Source organism: Lissotriton helveticus, chromosome 3_2 (assembly GCF_964261635.1).
Source record: "Lissotriton helveticus chromosome 3_2, aLisHel1.1, whole genome shotgun sequence".
NCBI classification, from domain to species: Eukaryota; Metazoa; Chordata; class Amphibia; order Caudata; family Salamandridae; genus Lissotriton; species Lissotriton helveticus.
Window position 1 is genome coordinate 499080447 of NC_136062.1, and position 19095 is coordinate 499099541.

General features: G+C 49.9%; 1 protein-coding gene across 1 annotated transcript in view; it reads left to right on the forward strand.

Moving 5' to 3' along the window:
- The window catches only part of NUP160 (nucleoporin 160), a 289550-nt gene that overhangs the window by 163789 nt on the left and 106666 nt on the right, over positions 1-19095 (forward strand). The window contains exons 23-25 of the mRNA XM_078684503.1: positions 5780-5899; positions 11482-11580; positions 11906-12000. Of these exons, the coding sequence (XP_078540629.1) occupies positions 5780-5899; positions 11482-11580; positions 11906-12000 (314 nt within the window). The remainder of the gene's footprint in view (positions 1-5779; positions 5900-11481; positions 11581-11905; positions 12001-19095) is intronic.

Consider the following 19095-nt stretch of genomic DNA (forward strand, 5'->3'; position numbering starts at 1 on the left):
CGGGACGTAAGAGTGCAGAAGGGTGTGTATGTCATGGTCTGAGATCGTATTGGTAGTGCGTCTGGGGCGATTGGTGGTATTGCGAGAGGGGGTAGAAGTCCAGTGTGGGGAGTGTTGTGTGATAGGGCGAGTAGGAGGTGAGGAGGAGGTGTTGTTAGGTGTAAAGGGAGTATTACGATTGGTGGTAATGCGATTGCGATTGGTGGTATTGCGAGAGGGGATAGAGGTCCAGTGTGGGGAGTGTTGTGTGGTACTCCACTATTTGGTGAAGACAATATCTCATTGTATTTCTGTTTAAGTTGCAATTAGCCAATTTGAGAAGTTGTTTTAACTTGCTTTATGCTGCTGAGAACTCCTTTAATGTTTGTTTCCTAAAAAGAAATCTAGGATGTTTATATATATTTCAGTTTTTTAGGTCTCCTGGCGTTTAACAGCGCGTCAGCGCTGTGTCCGCCAGGAGATCTTTTGTCACTGACTGTGCTCCCCAGGAGACAGTACTGGCCGCGCGCATTTTGTCTCCGAGGAGGCGATTAGAGCTGGCCACGCGAACGAGCGCTGTGGCCAGCTGCTGTCTCCTGGGAAGCTCCCACACGCATGCGCATTCACACAGACACAGACACACACACGAGCACCCATGCACGCACGCACGCACATACATACATACATACAGAGACACACACTCTCCCATGCATACACACACACACGAGTGCGCCGAGGCCCCCCCGCCGTCGCATACACACACACACAGACAGTTTGGGGCGCGCGCATCCCCGAGGCCCCCCCTCCCCCGCCGTCGCCGTCGCATACACACACGAGCATACACACACACAAGTGCACCAAGCCCCCCCAGCCTTTTGAAACTTACCTGGGCAATGTCGGGGACTCTTCTCTCAGCACGCGGCGCCCAACCTCCTGCTAGCGCGGCCCCGGGTCTCCACACCGCTCACAGGAGCCCCGGGCCGCGAGACGCATCGACTCCGCCTGCCTCCTCTTCCGGTCTGGACGTGGCCCCGCCCCCGTCACAGGCGACCGTGCCTGACTTCCCCTCCACTCCTCGTGCTCCACGTGGGACCCACGTCCTCGAGCATGGATTAAAGGGACGGCGTCGCATTTAACTTGCTGCTCTAAAGGTAAAAAGATATTGGAGAGGAACAGCAGGAAACACTGGTTTTCAGGCTCAATGCTATGAGAAAAAAATTTGTGAAAAAGCTAAGAAGGCAGGGGAAGATAAAGCGAAAGAGTGAATGGAAACTCTGTCTTCCTATCTGCAGCTTTGCCGCGGTCCCAGCAAGGGGGGGGGGTGCTGTTTGCCGCACAGAACTCATCAAGGCACTATTCTGCCTTTTCACCACATTGACACGCAGCAGCGAAGAGCAAGGAGGTTGGTTAGCATATGTGGGTCAGTGCCAGCCATACTCCCAGGAAACAATGGCACCAAAAGTCCCGGTCGGAGGAGGAATGAAGGGGAAGACGCGCTCCGATGTGAGTGCTGGCTCCTCTCCAAAATCTGCAACATCATCTGACCCTCAGGCCAGACCCGGCGGGGGAAAGAAGCAGTCTGTATGAAATTCCACAACCCGGATGGAGTAGGCGGAGGATAGAAAAACCAAGGGCGGAGCTCCATCTCAGCCGCACGCAAGTCAGCCCTCTGTCCTGGACCTGCTGAGAGCCGCACCAGGAGCTAAGCATGCCGTGACTCCGCAGTCACAACGACAAGAAGAAGATGGAGATGGAACAGGTGAGCAAAGCCGAGGGGGTAGTGTTACAGGCAGTGGTGTGATGGGGTGGATGTTGCCATAACAACTGGTAGATGGGCATGAGGCTTTTCTCGAGACTGTATCTCTATTCATATCTGTGCCCGTATTTCTACTTGAAATCAGCGTGGTAACAGCGAGCAGTCAATTGCCTCCCGCTTCCCCCTGCTTGCAACCGGGCCAAGGGACGACGATGGGTGTAAGACGGAGGGGTCTGGGGCTCAAGTGGAGGAAACAACCTTAGAAACCACCACACTAAACCCCTATCAGGAAAATGCCCTAACCACGACCCAAGCCGCCTCCTCGAACCATAGTGAGCAAGAAATGGATTGCTTATTTTCCCTCTCAGATGGAATCTGATCAGAGTCAGGCTCAGGATCAGATTCACTAGGTGACTCGAGCGAGGAGATTTCGGACAGTGATAAAAGAGACCCAACAGTCACAATGCGTAAGGCAACAAGAAGAACAAGCCACCCCAATCTGCATAAAAAGCCTAAATTGGTATCATTCAGGGTAAGAATTACTCACTAGCCTGACAACACCACCCCCAAGGTGACAGCACACTTCCCTCAATACACCCAACCCTAGAAACTGTTCTTCAATATATACTCTATCATTGTGAGGAGACGCGCCAAGATAACAGGCGAGCGCAGACAGCCATGCAGAAGATTCAAGGGGCTGATAGGAAAGTCGCAAAGTCATGCTGTATAATCAATGAGTGCCTGACAACCCTGTAACCAAGAACAGAAACTCTGGAGAACGACCTGGCAGACACATGCGAAATTACTATTGCACATGATGCTCAACTAACTGACATACAATGGAAGTTAGAAGACCATGAAAATCGGCATCCCTGAAAAAACTCACTACTCTGCACTCACTACTCACTACTCACTACTCTGCACTCACTGCTCACTACTCTGCACTCACTACTCACTACTCTGCACTCACTACTCACTACTCTGCACTCACTACTCACTACTCTGCACTCACTACTCTGCACTCACTACTCACTACTCGGCACTCACTACTCACTACTCTCCATTCACTACTCTGCATTCACTACTCTGCGCTCTCTGTAAGCTCACTGAAAAGTTTAGTTGTGCTATTGAATGGTCAAAGATCCTCTGTTCAATGGTACTCATTTTATCGACCTTAGAAGGATGAAAAGCCATGTAAACTCATGTGGAATCAAACAAGTGAACATGTGAGTATAGGAGAGCAAACACAGATCCTTGGAGTAGGCACATTAGCTCCTTTGGCCACCAGTGTAATACATAACTGTTACCATACCACATGTCCCAGTAAGATAACGGTGTTCGGACAGTGTAGTGACACACACAGTAGTAAAAACCTGCGGGTACTTGGTGTACCAGAGGGAAAGGAAGGGTCGGGTACCCGGTTGTACATGGTTGATATGCTATCTAAAGCATTTCTGGACACAAAACCCCGTGCTACGTTGGTTTATTTTTGCAATGTTTTACTGCATCAGTCTATCAATGATAGAGCTAGGCCAGCAACGGAGTGGGAATAGTAATTTTTACCCCTACGCTATCCAACACTTTCCCTACTGTTGCACTCACTGGATTGGGAATAGTAATTTGTACCCCTATGCTATACAACACTTTCCCTACTGTTGCACTTACTGGAGTGGGAATAGTAATTTTTATGCCTACACTATCCAACACTTTCCCTACTGTTGCACTCACTGGAGTGGGAATAGTAATTTTAACCCCTACGCTATCCAACACTTTTCCTACTGTTGCACTCACTGGAGTGGGAATAGTAATTTTAACCCACACGCTATCCAACACTTTCCATACTGTTGCACTCACTGGAGTGGTAATAGTAATTTTTACCCCTAGGCTATCCAACACTTTCCCTACTTTTGCACCCACTGAAGTAGGAATAGTAATTTTTACACCTATGCTATTCAACACTTTCCCTCCTTTTACACTCACTGGAGTGTAAAAGGAGGGAAGCCCACTCACTGGAGTGGGAATAGTACATTTAACCCATTTAAGTAGTGAGTGCAGAGTAGTGAGTGCAGAGTAGTGAGTAGTGAGTGCAGAGTAGTGAGTAGTGAGTGCAGAGTAGTGAGTAGTGAGTGCAGAGTAGTGAGTAGTGAGTGCAGAGTAGTGAGTAGTGAGTGCAGAGTAGTGAGTAGTGAGTGCAGAGTAGTGAGTAGTGAGTGCAGAGTAGTGAGTGCAGAGTAGTGAGTGCAGAGTAGTGAGCTGCCTCAAGTGAAGTACTCTGGTACCCAAGGATGACTAGCAAACAATATTATTCACAACGTTGCTTACTATTCAGCAACATTTGACAGTTTGCAAATCATCTTTATACAACAATTCAGAGTTTGATAACAAGTTAATGTAACACATTGTAATATACAATGCCAATAGCTCAAACTTTAAAGCTGGGAGACCTATTGCATTGTAAATGCTTGTATTACTCAGTAATGCATAGAAAAGGTGTTGTAAAACACCAATTTCAGCTCGTAGTGTTTCATTCAGTACTCGGAAGTAACCGAAATACAAAATACGAACCACGCTTCTTGAGACGCAGATATTTTTATGCTTGAATTTAAGCGGCTTCATTCTAAGCCGGGTGTGCCTCCATTTTATTTCACTCCACCCAATGCCGTTATTGGTTTAACTGGTAAACTTGTGATTTTAGCAATGGGAATTTGATTTTGTCTACCCAATTTTTAAACCACTACATTGGCTTCCTGTTGAGGCATGGGTACATTTATAATCACTTGCCCGGCTTGCAAAGCCATTCACCTAAAGAAATCAGCTTTCCAAGGCACATGACTAGACCTCCCAGGCACACTGTGGCCTCAGAGCTAAGAACTCTCTTCCCTTGAAAGCAGTGAGATGGAAATCCTTTCAAGCTGGAAATCCTTAATTAGAAGTATCGGCTACATCCCTTTGAGCCCGGGCTCTGGACCCATGTTGGCTATCTGAACTGACCGTTGTTTGCTGCTCTGCAGTTTTCCCCATTTTCTTATTTAAAATGTGGGTACAGAATGTGTATGCTGTGTGTTCATTGTAAGGCACGCTAATACCTTTCTTGGGCAGTAGCACCATTGAAAACCATGACATAGATTCACATTTGCAGCCTCCTTCTCCCCCCCCCCCCCCCCCCAACCACCACATATGGCATTCACGTAGAGGAACTCTCTCTGACCTGTACATGTATAAAACCCCTCCCTCCCTCCCTCCCACACAGAAACCTGTACTTGTATTCAAACCTTCCACACACACATGCACACACACACACACACACACACACACAGACTGTCTCTGACCTTTACATGTATACAACCCCTCCCTCCCTCCCACACACACATGCACACACATACACAGACTTAATCTGACCTGTACTGAAACCCTCCCCCCCACACACACACAGGCTCCATCTCTGACCTGTACTTGTATTCAAACCTCCCCCCATACATACATACAGTCCTATTTGTTGTAACATTAGAGCTGCCGATGGTGTGGGACACATTGTGACCTTCACCTCCATGTCTTAGTGTAATTCTATAGCAGACCTGCCTGTAATCTATTTTTAATTTCAACTTTTGAGAGATACGCTGAAGTCCAAAACACTTTACTGTGCAGAAGCATAATGCCGGTCTGCAGAACTGTTGTCAGAGGACTGATTTCATCCTAGTGTTTCTCTTTGTGTTAACACGCCGTCCTGGTTCTCTTTAGATCACTTGGTTGCTGGAGGGACTGTTGCTCTCTGGGCTTCTCCTTGAGCAGTCTTGATATTTGGCGGGGAGGGCTTGAGGTCTGTAGGTTCTACTCTTCTCATCATTGGGCTTAGGACCTATTTGCCTCGACTGGTTGTTCTTGTAAATCTCCTCCACACTTTCCACCTGCTTAACCCTCTGGTGTCTCCTCTTCTCGCTCCCCAAGCCCTGCTCAAAAACCACAGACTGCTCAACCCTTTGGTGCTCTGTTAACAGACTTTCGCTGCCTGAACAACCTCCTTGTATTCTCCCCTTCTGCTTCTAGGCACTGGACTGTTTCTGCGAGGCAGCTTCAGAAGTGACGCGGGAAGATTTTCTACAGAGGCTGATCCGAGTAGATGACCATGAAGCCGAGGCAACACCGCAGCTTCAGTACTACCTCAAGGTACCGTGACGTTCACTGTAGCTCGAGGAAGAGATGTTTTACTGCCGACTAAGCTGGGGATAAAGGTTATGTTAAATCCACAAATATTATACTGTGCTTTTATCGATTTTTCTACCTCTTTTGATAGCGTGGACAGACCGACATTATGGAAAAATCTAGAGTGTTTAGGGATTCCCACTGATCTTTTTACAGTAAAATATCTCCCTGCACACAGCAACATGGTGTAGAGTTGAAATGGGGGGAAAAGGTCTGAACCAATCCAACCCCTACAATGAATGGCTTGAAACAAGGAAGCCGACTAGCACCCATATTATTTCCAATTACATAAGTGATCCACACAGGTGCTTTTCCCAAATTAAAAACTTGCCTCCAAAATTAGCACAGAACGATATCCATTGCTTCATGTAAGCCGATGATATTGTAATATTTGATTGTACCCCAATTGGCTTGCACAGAAATCTAAATAAACTAAACCAATATGCAAAAGACAATTTCTTGGTCCCTAACATATCTAAAACCAAAATCTTACCTTTTAGTGGAAGAAGGAAATCTTAACCTTTCACCTGGTTATTGGGAGGTAACCAACGGAGACAGTGGAAGAATATGTCTACCTGGGCCGTATCATTCCGTATAACTTACAAGACGCCCCCATCTCCAACATCTCGGGCGAAAGGCCGACTCCCATGTCGGGGCACTACAGAGACTTTATCGCTCAACAGGCCATAGACATTTCAAATCCTTGCTGGAGGTTTACAGCATGACAATCCCATCGATTCTATCTTACGCCATGGAACATACACACATTAAAACATGGCAATCATTTATTGTTAAGGAAGGGATCATCCTTCGAAATCTGTTAAAAGTATCCCAATCATCAGTCCCCGTAAAAGCCTTACGCCTTGAACTCTCTCTGACGAGCACATTTGCTCGAGTCGTCTCCAGTATTATAAGGTGGGTCTTTAGTCTCTTTCATGCAGCTCCAGACACATTAAGATATATATTAAAATTGGAGACTTTTAGAGACGAAGCGTCCCGGTACACCTTCAATAGGAACCTTATAAAAGCCCTTGAGGTGTCGCAGTGCAGTGTTGCGCTTCGGCAGGCCTGGTCTCCAGCGCATCTGAAGCTCTTTTTAAAACATATGACGCTGAGAATAAGCTATGAAATGGACAAAGAATATTGTATCCAATTAAAGCATTACAAAACTGTTTCGGAAGACATGGTATATAAATCCCCCTAACACTATCTACAGTTCCAGTTAGAGCACAGTGTGAGGCGCTGTATCCTTCTTCTGCGGTTGGGTATTCTCCCGTTAAAAACATATTCCTCCAGATGGGATGCCCCAAATAATTCTCCAGGCAAATGGGACCTAAGCAACGTCAGATCACAAGATCTCTATCGCGTATTACTAATTCTTCCTAATCCGATATTGGTAGAGTCTCGGCGTCGATTCATAAAGCCAATCTGTTTAAGAGACAACGCTATTTTAGCTCAAGATCTAATCATGGTGTGGAAGTTTCCCTCCAATGAATTTGTTTGCTACAACTTGTTTAAGTTTTTAAAGAGTTTCTTAGTTATTTTAAAAATAAAGTGCACAAATGTAATCGTTTTAACCGTTGTATGTTGTTTGTGCGGACCGCAAACTTTTTTAACCTATTTTTTCTTATAAAGAGTTTTTTTAAATCGTGTAAAAATATATAATCTAACATAGTCTTTTTTGTGTGATTGTATTTGTTGACCTCAGTTGAGGTCTGAATCAACTACAATTATTTGTTGTAAGCTGGGGACCAGGGTTCAAGTCCCAGCCTCAGCAGTGTGATTGTGAGCAAATATTAGTCTCTCTGTTCCTAAAAGTGTCAATCTATGCTTTGCATTTGCAAAACACGTGCTGTAATTATGTAGGGTGTCAACCCCTTCTGGATGTGCATGGTCTTTTTTCGTTTCCCAACATCCTCGTAACGTACACTGCTCCATTTCCTGATAATTGTGTTCAACTTTTATTAATAACGCATAAATGTATGCATCACAAATGAGTGCATTGCTTGTCTTGGGGTTACAGCAGCTGACCTGAGCCAGCGCACAGACTTATTCAGAGAGGGGGTGTGGGCTGAGGACTCTGATCTCGGTGGCACACACGATAACCTTGAATAGATTCAGAGATGTTTTTAAGAATATCCAAATAAACACCAAGTACTACGTAGAAAGAGGCCGTGACACTAATTGCTAAATTGGGATTCACAAGAGTCTGAATGTTGATGCTCTACTGAGGTATTCCATGTTTCAGAAAGACGCCAACTGGCTTTGGCTACGGTCTGTCTATGTACCTTCCTAGCCAGCAGAGACTAAGAAAAAACGGGTTTCTAGTTTAAGTCAGCCAACTCAGTGATAAGTTAAGCTACTCAGTTTGTGGTAGGCTGTAACTAAAAGCTTCGAGAGACCACCACAGCTGCCTCTCAATCAATCGGGGTTTTGTAGAGCGCACAACTCGCCCGTGAGGGTCTCAAGGCACCTCTTACCCTGTCCAAACCTCAAGTACCCTCCTCTCATGGTGTACGCTTCAGACTATTCTCAGTGAAGCTGCGCTGGAGCCGAAGCGCTCAGATACAGGATTTTCAACCTTTCTTGGACCCAGTCAGCAAACTGAATTCTGCATCCAGCTGGAGCCAGAATTTGACACTTTGTATTGGATTGGCAGACTGTCGCCTCAGAAGAGTGAGAGTACAGATCGTTTGGTGGGGCTACTGTAGGCGCGGGACGAGGAATGGGCAGAAGACGTGTTTTTGTTGCAGTAGATTTTATTCTAAACAACAAGTCATCGGTACACTTCTTCCTAGGATGACTCTTTCGCGGAGATCTGCTTCTTTCTTCTCTTGTCTTGCGGAGCACTCCCTCCTCCTTCCTCCTGACGGGGCTCCTCCTCCTGCTGGTGCTGGGCTCCGGAGGCTCCGTAGTGCTCGCCCTCGCCGGTCACCGAGAAGGAAACAGAAGAGAGGCAAAGTAAGTGCTTCGGTTTTTTATATTACCGAAAATTGAGAAGGAAGGGGGGGGTGAGGGTCGTGAAGGGGACACACGGTGCACAAATCACAGGCTCAGTGTACGTGTCTTTCCAGTGATCCGCTAGTCGGAGGGGCGGGTTCTTTCTAGGGATTGCACAGCTAAGTTAGACGTCTGCCTTTTCGCCTCCACCACCCCAGGACCCGTTCCCGTACCTCTGCTAGCCGTACACCTCCTGGCACACGGCTGGGCGGCTCGTGGTGGTGGCCTCCCGGCTTTCCAGCTCCTGTCGTTCGGGTCTCGTCTCTCTCAGTAGACGCGCTGGGGGTTGTCTCCTCTGGTTCTTGATCCGCCGAGGCAGCGTCCCGAACGCGCCGGTCTAGACCTTCTTCCTCCTCCGCAATGGTCTCTTCGCTCAGCCAACGCTTTCCTCCGCTCCACACCGCCTCTCCGTCTCCGCTCTCTCCAACGTTCCACTCCGTCACACTGCTTCCCGCCTCTCCGCTCTCCTGCACTCTGTCCGCTCCTCCGGTGAAATAACACACCTGTGGGTCGTTGAGGCGGCTATTTACGGGCTCTCCGGACTCCGCCTCCTCGTTTGGGGTGGCCGTCCAGTTAAAGGGACCCCATCCTACCTCGTCCTCTTCGTCGCAGCTGTACCGTTCTGCAGGTGACCATCCCGGGGTAGGAAGAGGCTGTGGAGACAAGAGGGGGGGGTCGCACATCGTTAAAGGGTGCCCCTCCATAGGGCGAGACCCCGCACCCCGGCTACAGCTACCCACTTCATTCCTCGATAACCCTCGCCACCCATGACACTGTCAGTCTGTCCACCCATGCCACTGTCTGTACAACGGCTGTGGTGCAGACCTTCTGTTCTTGGTACCTCAGACTGTCCAGGTACTTTTTGCCAAAGGAGTCCTTGTGAGGGTGCTGGTGCCATAATTTGGCCGCCGGTGCAACTTCCGCTGCTTTCTGGTGCCAAAAAAGGACGGGGGCCCGGCCAGTGCTTCATTTGTGAAAACAAAAGAGTAAGTGCCAGGGCCCGCCCTGCGGAGGCAGCCATTGCAGCCACCACTCATGGCCTGCCAATGACCGTACCAACCCAACTACTAACTATCACACGCCTACAAAATGATTTCCGGCCACCCAAATCTATAAGACTGTGTGGGTGACGAGTATTTTAAAAAAATCTATATTACATTATTAAAATATCTGTTGTTCTCATCTCAAAATTAGGGAAACAGCGCCGCCATGTGATAGGCTGGCATAACTGCCGGTGTTAAGAATTAAGTGCCGGTGCTGAGCACACAAAACCACTGGTCAAATTAGCCACTTGTCTTCCCCCTTCCTCTAGTCCTTCGCCCTCTTAAATCGACTGCAGAATGAGCTTTTCATTCGATTCACGGTAGCAAAGAAGGGCAAGGCAGTGAAGAAGAGGACCACCTCTCGGTGGATTGTTCTCTGCATTAAAAAATCTGCTACGCATTGGCAAAAAAACAGCCTCCCTAGATAGAGGCTGCAACTTCTACGGAATCCCTCCTCGGGAGGTTATTGCCAGGGTATGTTTTCCAAAGTAAGGAATCTGCGATTAAAAGTCTCTTCAAGAAGAATAAGGTTAACACCTTTTCTGGGAGAGACTCGTAAGGCAGATTCCTTCCCCACTCTCCCTTCTGGCTCTGCGAACGGGAATCCTTCTTCTAGAAGGTCCTATTTAGATTCAGCGCACTGAAGGTGAGTCACTTGTTTGTCGATCGACAGTGGAGTGGAGAACAATGTTGTGCCCTTCAGCGCAGCTCTGGGTCTTATCCATTTCCATTCCGTGTGTGCTCTCAATTGCTATGTGCGCCGAGCACAAACAATCTGAAATATCTCGAGACCCAGCACAGGAGGAACCCTGCGCAGAGAGGCCTGCGCTCCAGAGCATTCCCGGTAACTTACCATGTCTGTTCCCTGGAAGTTTAAATGTGTAACCTTCCGCTACAGTGACATCAGCCAGGGGTTTGCGGAGCATTACATTTACCAACGTAGTACACTCTGCCTTTCTCAGCTGCTCTCTGTTCGGGTCTTTGTAGATTGCAATGAAACCGTGCCAGTTGCAGGTATAAAAGTTAGCAGCTAAACAGGAAAGGTTTTTGTTCAAACAGCGTACAATGCAAGAAGAAAATGGACAAGCAAAATACAAGTTGAGGTTGAAACCCCTTGAATAAACCCTTTCCCATTTTGTTGTATGGATGGGTCATTCTTGCATCTTTTACAGTGGACTCTGATTGAAATGTGCCCCTGAGCGCGCACACTTAATCAACCCTCTCCGTCATCACCACACCCCCCTTGGCGATGTGGCGGGAGATGTTAGTCTCTCTCGCTCTCAAGTGACTGGCCATATCAAAAGGTATCTCTTTATCAGCATGACGGGGGCTGGCGATGGCCATCCCATTTCCAGGGCCGTTTGTTGGCAGGTTTGGGGCAGTGGCTGCGCTGCCTGTTTGTGTCTCTTTCAAAATATCAGTGTGCCAGGATGTCGTTGGATCTCTATTGCCCTGTAATGCCTTCCCTTTGTGTCTTTACTCTGGTTTCTTGTCTTTCTGTAGGTCATACGGATGCTGGAGGAAGTGAACCTGTCTGAGTTGGTCATTAACTTAGCAACCGTAGCAATAACTGTGGCGACTGCTGATGACTGGCGGAACCAGGTGGGTGGTCGCCTGCACGAGACTTCTGGGTGGGGTTAATGTGGGGTTGGTAGTTGGTCACACCGTCAATCAGGTGAACAATAAAACGGAGTGAACGGTAGATCAACTGGGGAAATGGTGACAGACCTAGCCAGAACTCCTGGTGGTGGTTTGGCAGTGATTAGTTGGAGGTCGGGCAGAAGAGGCTGGTTACCCTCCAGAGCAGAGTTGATGGCTATTGGGCGGGAGGGCTCGGTTGGCTGCTGTCCAGATACTTATACTGGGATTAATGTGGTTAAATTTGGCCTGGTTTGTAATAAAGCTGTAATTATGCTGTTCTTCACAGGCAGCACTACGGATGCGCATTTTCTCACGGCACCTGGATTTGGGTGACAACAACCGAGCATACGAGGCCTTGACACAGATTCCAGATCCCGGCCGGTGAGCGTGGGGCATTGTGCAGCTTTGATTGGCATGCAAGCACTTCTTAATTGTGTTACTGGAGGCCATGCTTTACTTTGCGTTGACACAAGTATTGAGTATTTCTTTGTTATTAGTCTTACTTTGTCCATCTGTAATAACCCTGGTTGTTTCCCTACGGCCGTGAGCAGGTAACCGGGAGTAAGCATCACAACCTACGGGGTGCAGAGGTGAAGAGCACCAATTATGATTTTACCCTCAAATCTCCTCTCAGTATCCGAGGTCAAACAGCCCATTTTCTCATGTGGTTCAGGGTACTGGATGGCAAGACTGCACTGGTGTCTTGACTCCACGTAGAAGGAGTGGAACAGTGAGCTTGGATCCCAGATGCCAGGACTGCACTGGTGTCTTGACTCCACGTAGAAGGAGTGGAACAGTGAGCTTGGATCCCAGATGCCAGGACTGCACTGGTGTCTTGACTCCACGTAGAAGGAGTGGAACAGTGAGCTTGGATCCCAGATGCCAGGACTGCACTGGTGTCTTGACTCCACGTAGAAGGAGTGGAACAGTGAGCTTGGATCCCAGATGCCAGGACTGCACTGGTGTGCCTTAACACCAGGTAGAAGGATTGAAGCACACGACTCCAGAATCAGATGTGAATTGCGGCGCTCCTGTTCGACACAGTTTCTCGGGTTCCCCTCGACGTGCATTCCACTACCCTCGACAGTATTGTTCTCGATCGCGCTTCCCATTCCCCGCCTATCTTTTCAAGTCAGTCTTCGATCTGAAGATTCACGGAGGGCGGGCCGTTGGGGGTACCCGCATCGGACTCGCTAGCAGTCGATGGAACGGACTCCATTCAAATTTTGTCCCGGGTGTCACACGAAGTTTCCGTGCACCGACTTGCACGAAGTGTGCAATCAGTCTATCCCCGGAACACGACAAACAAGACTGCAAAGCATGCCCATCGTTTCGATCCAAGAAGACGCTCCATCGCCATCGGGCTCAACCCCATGAAATGCACCAACAAGGCGGCTCTGCACCGGACATCTTTGGTCAAGATTCCGACCAGGAAGAATTCCACGCACAAGGAGCTGAAGTCGAGGGGGAACACATCTCCGTGTCCGAAGCCAATTCCAACATGGAAGAACAAGAGCAAGTGAGACCGGTTTCAGCGTACCGTGAGTCCAGACACCAACCTGCTCCAACAATTGTCGGAGAAAAAGGCTCCAGTCCTTCCTCTGCCCTCGGGCCAAGGTCTGCACCGAGAAAAAGTTTCGGACGCCCTGCCCTCCAGTCCGGCACGAAACACAAATGAAAGCCTTCCGGCTCGGGATCAAGTCGCTGCCAAACCAAAACGTTCGGCGTCGAAGCACGTCGTTGTGACAATTCCATCGCTACCGAAGAGTAAATCTTTGGAGCTGAAACTTTCAACGCCATAAAGTACAGCACCCATAGGGAAAGCGATTGTCCCATCCAAAGAGCCTCATTTTGATGTTCCGCCTGCAAACACAGATCCAAAACAAAAAATTGGTTATCCATCCAGATTCTGGATATATTCATGTGAAACTACCAGAGAAAAGGAAAATGGGCTTACAAGAGGACTACCAGATTCCTTTAAAATGCAAGGATGTGGGTACTAACCCTTCTCCTCCTCCCATTACACCGCCTTCACCCATTGACTCAAATTTGCTCATCACACCCACAAATTCCCCACAACCTCAATCACCTGATCCACAAGATGAAGGGGATGAAGATGAAGATAGACCACAGGACACCAATGACCCCTGGGAGGGCTAAAATACAGATCCGATCACACACAACGATCCGGATCTATACCCTTCCAGGCCATCACCACCTGACGACAACGTAGGGTGCATAGAGCTACTCAATACCACGGGGTGGAATTACACAAAGAGGCTCTTGAAGAGGATTTTTTACTTGACACCTTAAGTTCCTCTCAGAGATCACACAGTGTTGGACCCGGCCTCGTGGCGTGGTCCTACCCCTCCCGCATGGAGGCCCCAGGCCGACATCGGCCCTCCACCCAGCATCGGGCAGCCCTTTTGCCCGACACCGCACGCCCCAACATTGCTGGTCCGGTCACCATCCCGGACCCCCCCTACCGGCCTGGCTCCATCGTGGGCCCCTCACGACCTAAGCACGAGGCCGCGCCCGACTCCATCTTGGGCCCACCACGTCACGACCACGTGGCTCCGGCCCCGGCCCAGGCCCAGCGAAGCCCAGACATCAAGGCGCCAAGATCTACCCAGGTGGTCGAGTGGCCACTCGACAGATCCCGGAGGAGGGGAGTTTCGATGGCCCTCCAGCCATCCCCGGACGCCTGGTATCGATCGCCCCCAGCATCCCTGGGTGCTGGCCCCACCCCCCTGCTGGGTGTCTGGACACCATCTTCCCGGCCCCTCTGACCCCCAGGCGCGAGGGTCCGGACATCAAAGGACTCCAGTCCTATATCTGGGCCAGCCCTGGAGTGGGACGGCAGTTGTATCCTGGACTGGAAAGCCCTGCTGACGCTGTCACGGCCGACCCCAGAAGAACTCATTTCCTGGAACCTGAGGAGAACTTGAGAGCCTGCTGGCACTGCCGCGGCCCACCTTTGCCGAACCATCTTGAGAGCCTGCTGGCGCTGCCGCGGCCCACCTTTGCCGAACCATCTTGGGAGCCTGCTGGCGCTGCCGCGGCCCACCTTTGCCGAACCATCTGGAGAGCCTGCTGGCGCTGCCGCGGCCCACCTTTGCCGAACCATCTTGGGAGCCTGCTGGCGCTGCCGCGGCCCACCTTTGCCGAACCATCTTGAGAGCCTGCTGGCACTGCCGCGGCCCACCTTTGCCGAACCATCTGGAGAGCCTGCTGGCGCTGCCGCGGCCCACCTTTGCCGAACCATCTGGAGAGCCTGCTGGCGCTGCCGCGGCCCACCTTTGCCGAACCATCTTGGAAGCCTGCTGGCGCTGCCGCGGCCCACCTTTGCCGAACCATCTGGAGAGCCTGCTGGCGCTGCCGCGGCCCACCTTTGCCGAACCATCTTGGGAGCCTGCTGGCGCTGCCGCGGCCCACCTTTGCCGAACCATCTTGAGAGCCTGCTGGCGCTGCCGCGGCTCAACCTCTCGGAACCCCCGGCTCGAGGATTGAGGGCTGTGCGCAGGGTATCCCTTCCTACACCCCAACCGAGACTGTCCCGCTTCCCTGACCCCCCTTTTTCGAGACTTTACAGACCCCTCGGTCTACTTGTACATATCGCTGAGAACCAGCAGCCTTTATTTCCTGATAAAGCTTACGAACTCGACCTCTGGTGTGGTGTCCATTTGTGGTGTGTGGTTACTCTGCTGTGCGATCCTAGGAGAGGGTCCTCACCCAGGAGGCCTCTCAGTAACGCTCGGCTACTTCTTGACGGAGAGGTGGACCTAGGGGTGGTCAGTCAGACATCTTCTGCCTCCCCCGGGGTCGCCTTTCTAACACACAGTGTTAGACCTGTCTGCTTCTGGGAAGACTCTAACCATCGTGATTTATTTTTGTCCCCCTTAGCCTCCCAGAGTTTCTATTTTTATTTTTACATATGTCCATCAGGAATTTTTTAATGCTGTCAGGGGGCTAGGTGTTCCTTGGCGATGACGCCATTTTTCCCTCATAACCTGTGAGGCCTAGTCAGCCCCCTTGAAAATCTAGGGATCTCCAGAGACCTAAGATGGTGTCCACCAACTGCCATAACGGACACCACTGGAGGACAGGTCCATAGGTTAACATTAGGGAACTTTCTAGAATACCCTAGAGAATTCTGCAGGTCTCAGGCCACCCTATATAAGGCCAGTGACCAGCAGCCATTTTGTGCTGACCCCAGAGTAGAGGAGTGAGGCAGTGGTGAGAGGAGGTGGACACACTGAGAGCAGCTAGTTTGTCACTGAGGCTGACAGTTACTTCAGAGGATTGTTCCCCCTTCAGCCTTTGACCGATCCCTCTCTCAAAACATCAACTATTGGAAAAGAAATCGAGCTACTTGAGGAAGCAGCCACTCACATCTTGGAATCTCAATAAATCCACTCAGGATACCCCTGACTGAAGAGAGTCCTGGCTACCCCTGATCAGCGCTGAGCTTACCGGGGACGTGGAGTAGCTGAAGTGAGTGCGGGGGTCTGTGGCACCCTGGCGACCTGTGGAGCAAGGGCGCCGTGTGTGGACATCCTTCCTGTGAAGCCCAAGTGAGAAGTGACTGGAGGGGAGCAGCGACGCTGCTCTGATCGGCATCGGGACCCCGGGGGCACCGGCCGCGTCAAAACAAAGAGATCGGCGCTTCCGCGCATGACCAGCAGCTAGACGCTTTTCGTGAGGCAGGAGGGGCCTATGATCGGGCAGGCCCGGGAGAGCAGCGTCACCGGTAGACCAGCGTCCTCCCTTTGAGTGAGTGCGGAGGCGGGAGAAGAGCGAGCGCTTCCGCGCATGCCCAGCGGAGTAGTGCGCCTGAGGAGGGCCGGTCGCGTCATCGGAGGTGCGTCAAGGCAGAGCTCCAGCCAGCGGTAAGCTTGAAGAGGCAGAAGCGCCGCATCGGTCACCTCGGTGGAGCGCCTCGGTCTGAGGTAGGCATCCCTGACGCCTCTACAACTGCGGGGAGACTTCCCCGGCACCGCGGGACCCAGGCAACACCAGCTGCACTGTCCGGAACTCAAAAGTAAGCCGGGTAGAGGGGGTGCGGGAAGAGGAAGCATCGGGTGACTGAAGGCATCAAAGCGGGAAATCTTAAAGACAGGCAATTGACTTTTAAGCCGCCAGAATTACATATAAAGAAACCGAGTGACAGAACTGCCCAGTCCACGTAAAAACTCTAGCTCCTAATGAGATAAGAGGGGGAGAGTGGTGGGCAGGGAGAATTACCAGGCTCACTAGGAAGAGCCCTTATATCCTGTTATTAATTAAGGAAGTAGAACCTTCACCATTAAGGTGCAACCTGTGAATTGATCGAAGGGAGAACATTGTTGATTCTGTTTTGTCTCCTTTTAGCCACATGGCTGGGGGTTTATGTTGAGAAGATCCACCCCTGTGGTAGAGGTCTGTTGAGTGAGAAGAAGGCTAAGAGCTGAGGGGTAATGTACACGCCTAAGAGTGGTTAAATAACATGTTGAAACTGTAGAGTGCAAATCCCTAGCTGTAACCTCCTAGTGGAGTAGTGGGTTGTACTATAGACAGCCTCTTATCACAAATGTAATGTACCTGCAAATGTGTCTTTAAAAACATATTACTCTGCCAGACTGTATTTTGCCTTCCTGTAAAAGTTATTAGTGAAGTGTCTTGTGTCCTAAATAACTAAAGAACCTAAATGTACCTTTGATTCTCAAATTCTGAGCAGGAAAAATATTGAAGAGTAATTTAAATTTCATGTGGATGTGTATTTGATTGTCTTTCATCCCTGACTAAAAAGCATAACAAGAAGAGCATATTATTTTTATAAAAGGTATCGGTATTTTTCCAAACAGTGGTGTTGTGTCTTTATTTTAGTGGTTCATCACTGAGTTACTGTGGGTAAGATTTGTAAGTACTTAACCAGCGCTTGGAGTTAGCTGTAGACCACTACTGTGCCAGGCTACCATATGTAGGCTTGGGTAATCTAGGTCCAACATAATTGGTGTTTCAGCGGTGGGATAACGGATTTGTACTTACACTCACTTATTAGTAACGCAGTGCTAACCACAAGACCTCACCTGGAGTTTTCTCCCTGCGGCCCTCCTAATTTATATTTTTGATTTTTCTAAATTTACTTCTGGTGGTGGGTGGAGGTTAACCTCAAGTCACTTCGTGGTTTTCTCCTGTGAGTAATTTTATACCATGGCAAAGCTGGAGGTGAATCTTAAAGAGTTGGAAGCCAATACTGTGGCCCAACTCAGGGATTGGTGTCAGCAGAACGGGGTATTTTTCAATAAAGGTGCCAAGAAAGGAGAGTTGCTGACAAGCATAAGGGCATGGTTAGAAGCTCGCCTAAGGGAGGAACCAGAAACGGAAATGGGTGATGGGGACACTGTTACTGAGGCTGCATTGCTGAACCAAATGGGGAGAGGGAATCTTCTGACAGGTCCCAGGCTACCTTCAAGGGCAAGCAGCAGTGTTTCAGACAGGGGCTTAACCGAAGCCGAGCTGGAAGATAGGAGGGAGGAGAGGAGGTTGAAAATAGAACTAGCCAGGATGGACATGGAAAGGGAGGATAGGAGGTTGGCACATGAGCGAACCATCAAAGAGATGGATTTACAAGCCCTAAACCGAGGATCCCCCAAATCAGAGAATGGTGGCAGCGATACCCAGACCAACATCAAAGAACCTAGACCGTACCTACCAAAAGATATTATGGCTTGTTATGTACCCAGTGACGACATTGCTAAGTGGCTAGCCGCCTACGAGGTCTCGCTAAGGGCCCATGGGATTCTGGAAGTCCACTGGGGAGGTGGGTTATACAAATACATGCCCCCCACTGGCAGGGATACTTTGTTGGCTCTTGACCAGAGTGAACAGACCTACTATCCGGCTATGAAATCAGCGCTGCTCAAGAAGTTTGGGTTGACCCCTGAGAAATATAGGCAAAAGTTCCGGGGTAGCTACAAGCTGGGCACGCAAAACTGGGTAGATTTCTTGGACTACGCCAGGAAGGCCCTGGAGGGTTGGGTAAGAGGCAGCGAAGTAGGAGACTATGAGGGACTATATGACCTCATACTCAAGGAACACCTACTCGAGAAGTGTCTTCCCGAACTAAGACAGCATCTGGTGGACAGCAAGCTGACCAGCCCCAGGAAGCTTGCTGAGGAGGCGGACATCTGGGTTAGTACCCGGGTGTCGACTAAGGGGACTGGAGGGAATTCCCAGAAGCAAGGACAGGGCGCCCCCCAGAGGAAAGAGGGAGGGGAAACTAAGAGGGAGTTCTCAAAAGGGCCACAAAATACTTCGCAAGGAAGGGGCAGAGGATTCATCCCCAAGAGTAACCCCCCTCGCAACCCTACCCCTGGCCAAAGCCAGCAGCCAAGGGTTGTTCATTGTTTTGAGTGTGGTGGTGTGGGACACTATAAAGGAGATGTGAGGTGCCCAAAAAGACCACCCCCTCCCACTGGAGGAAAAGCCCCGGGA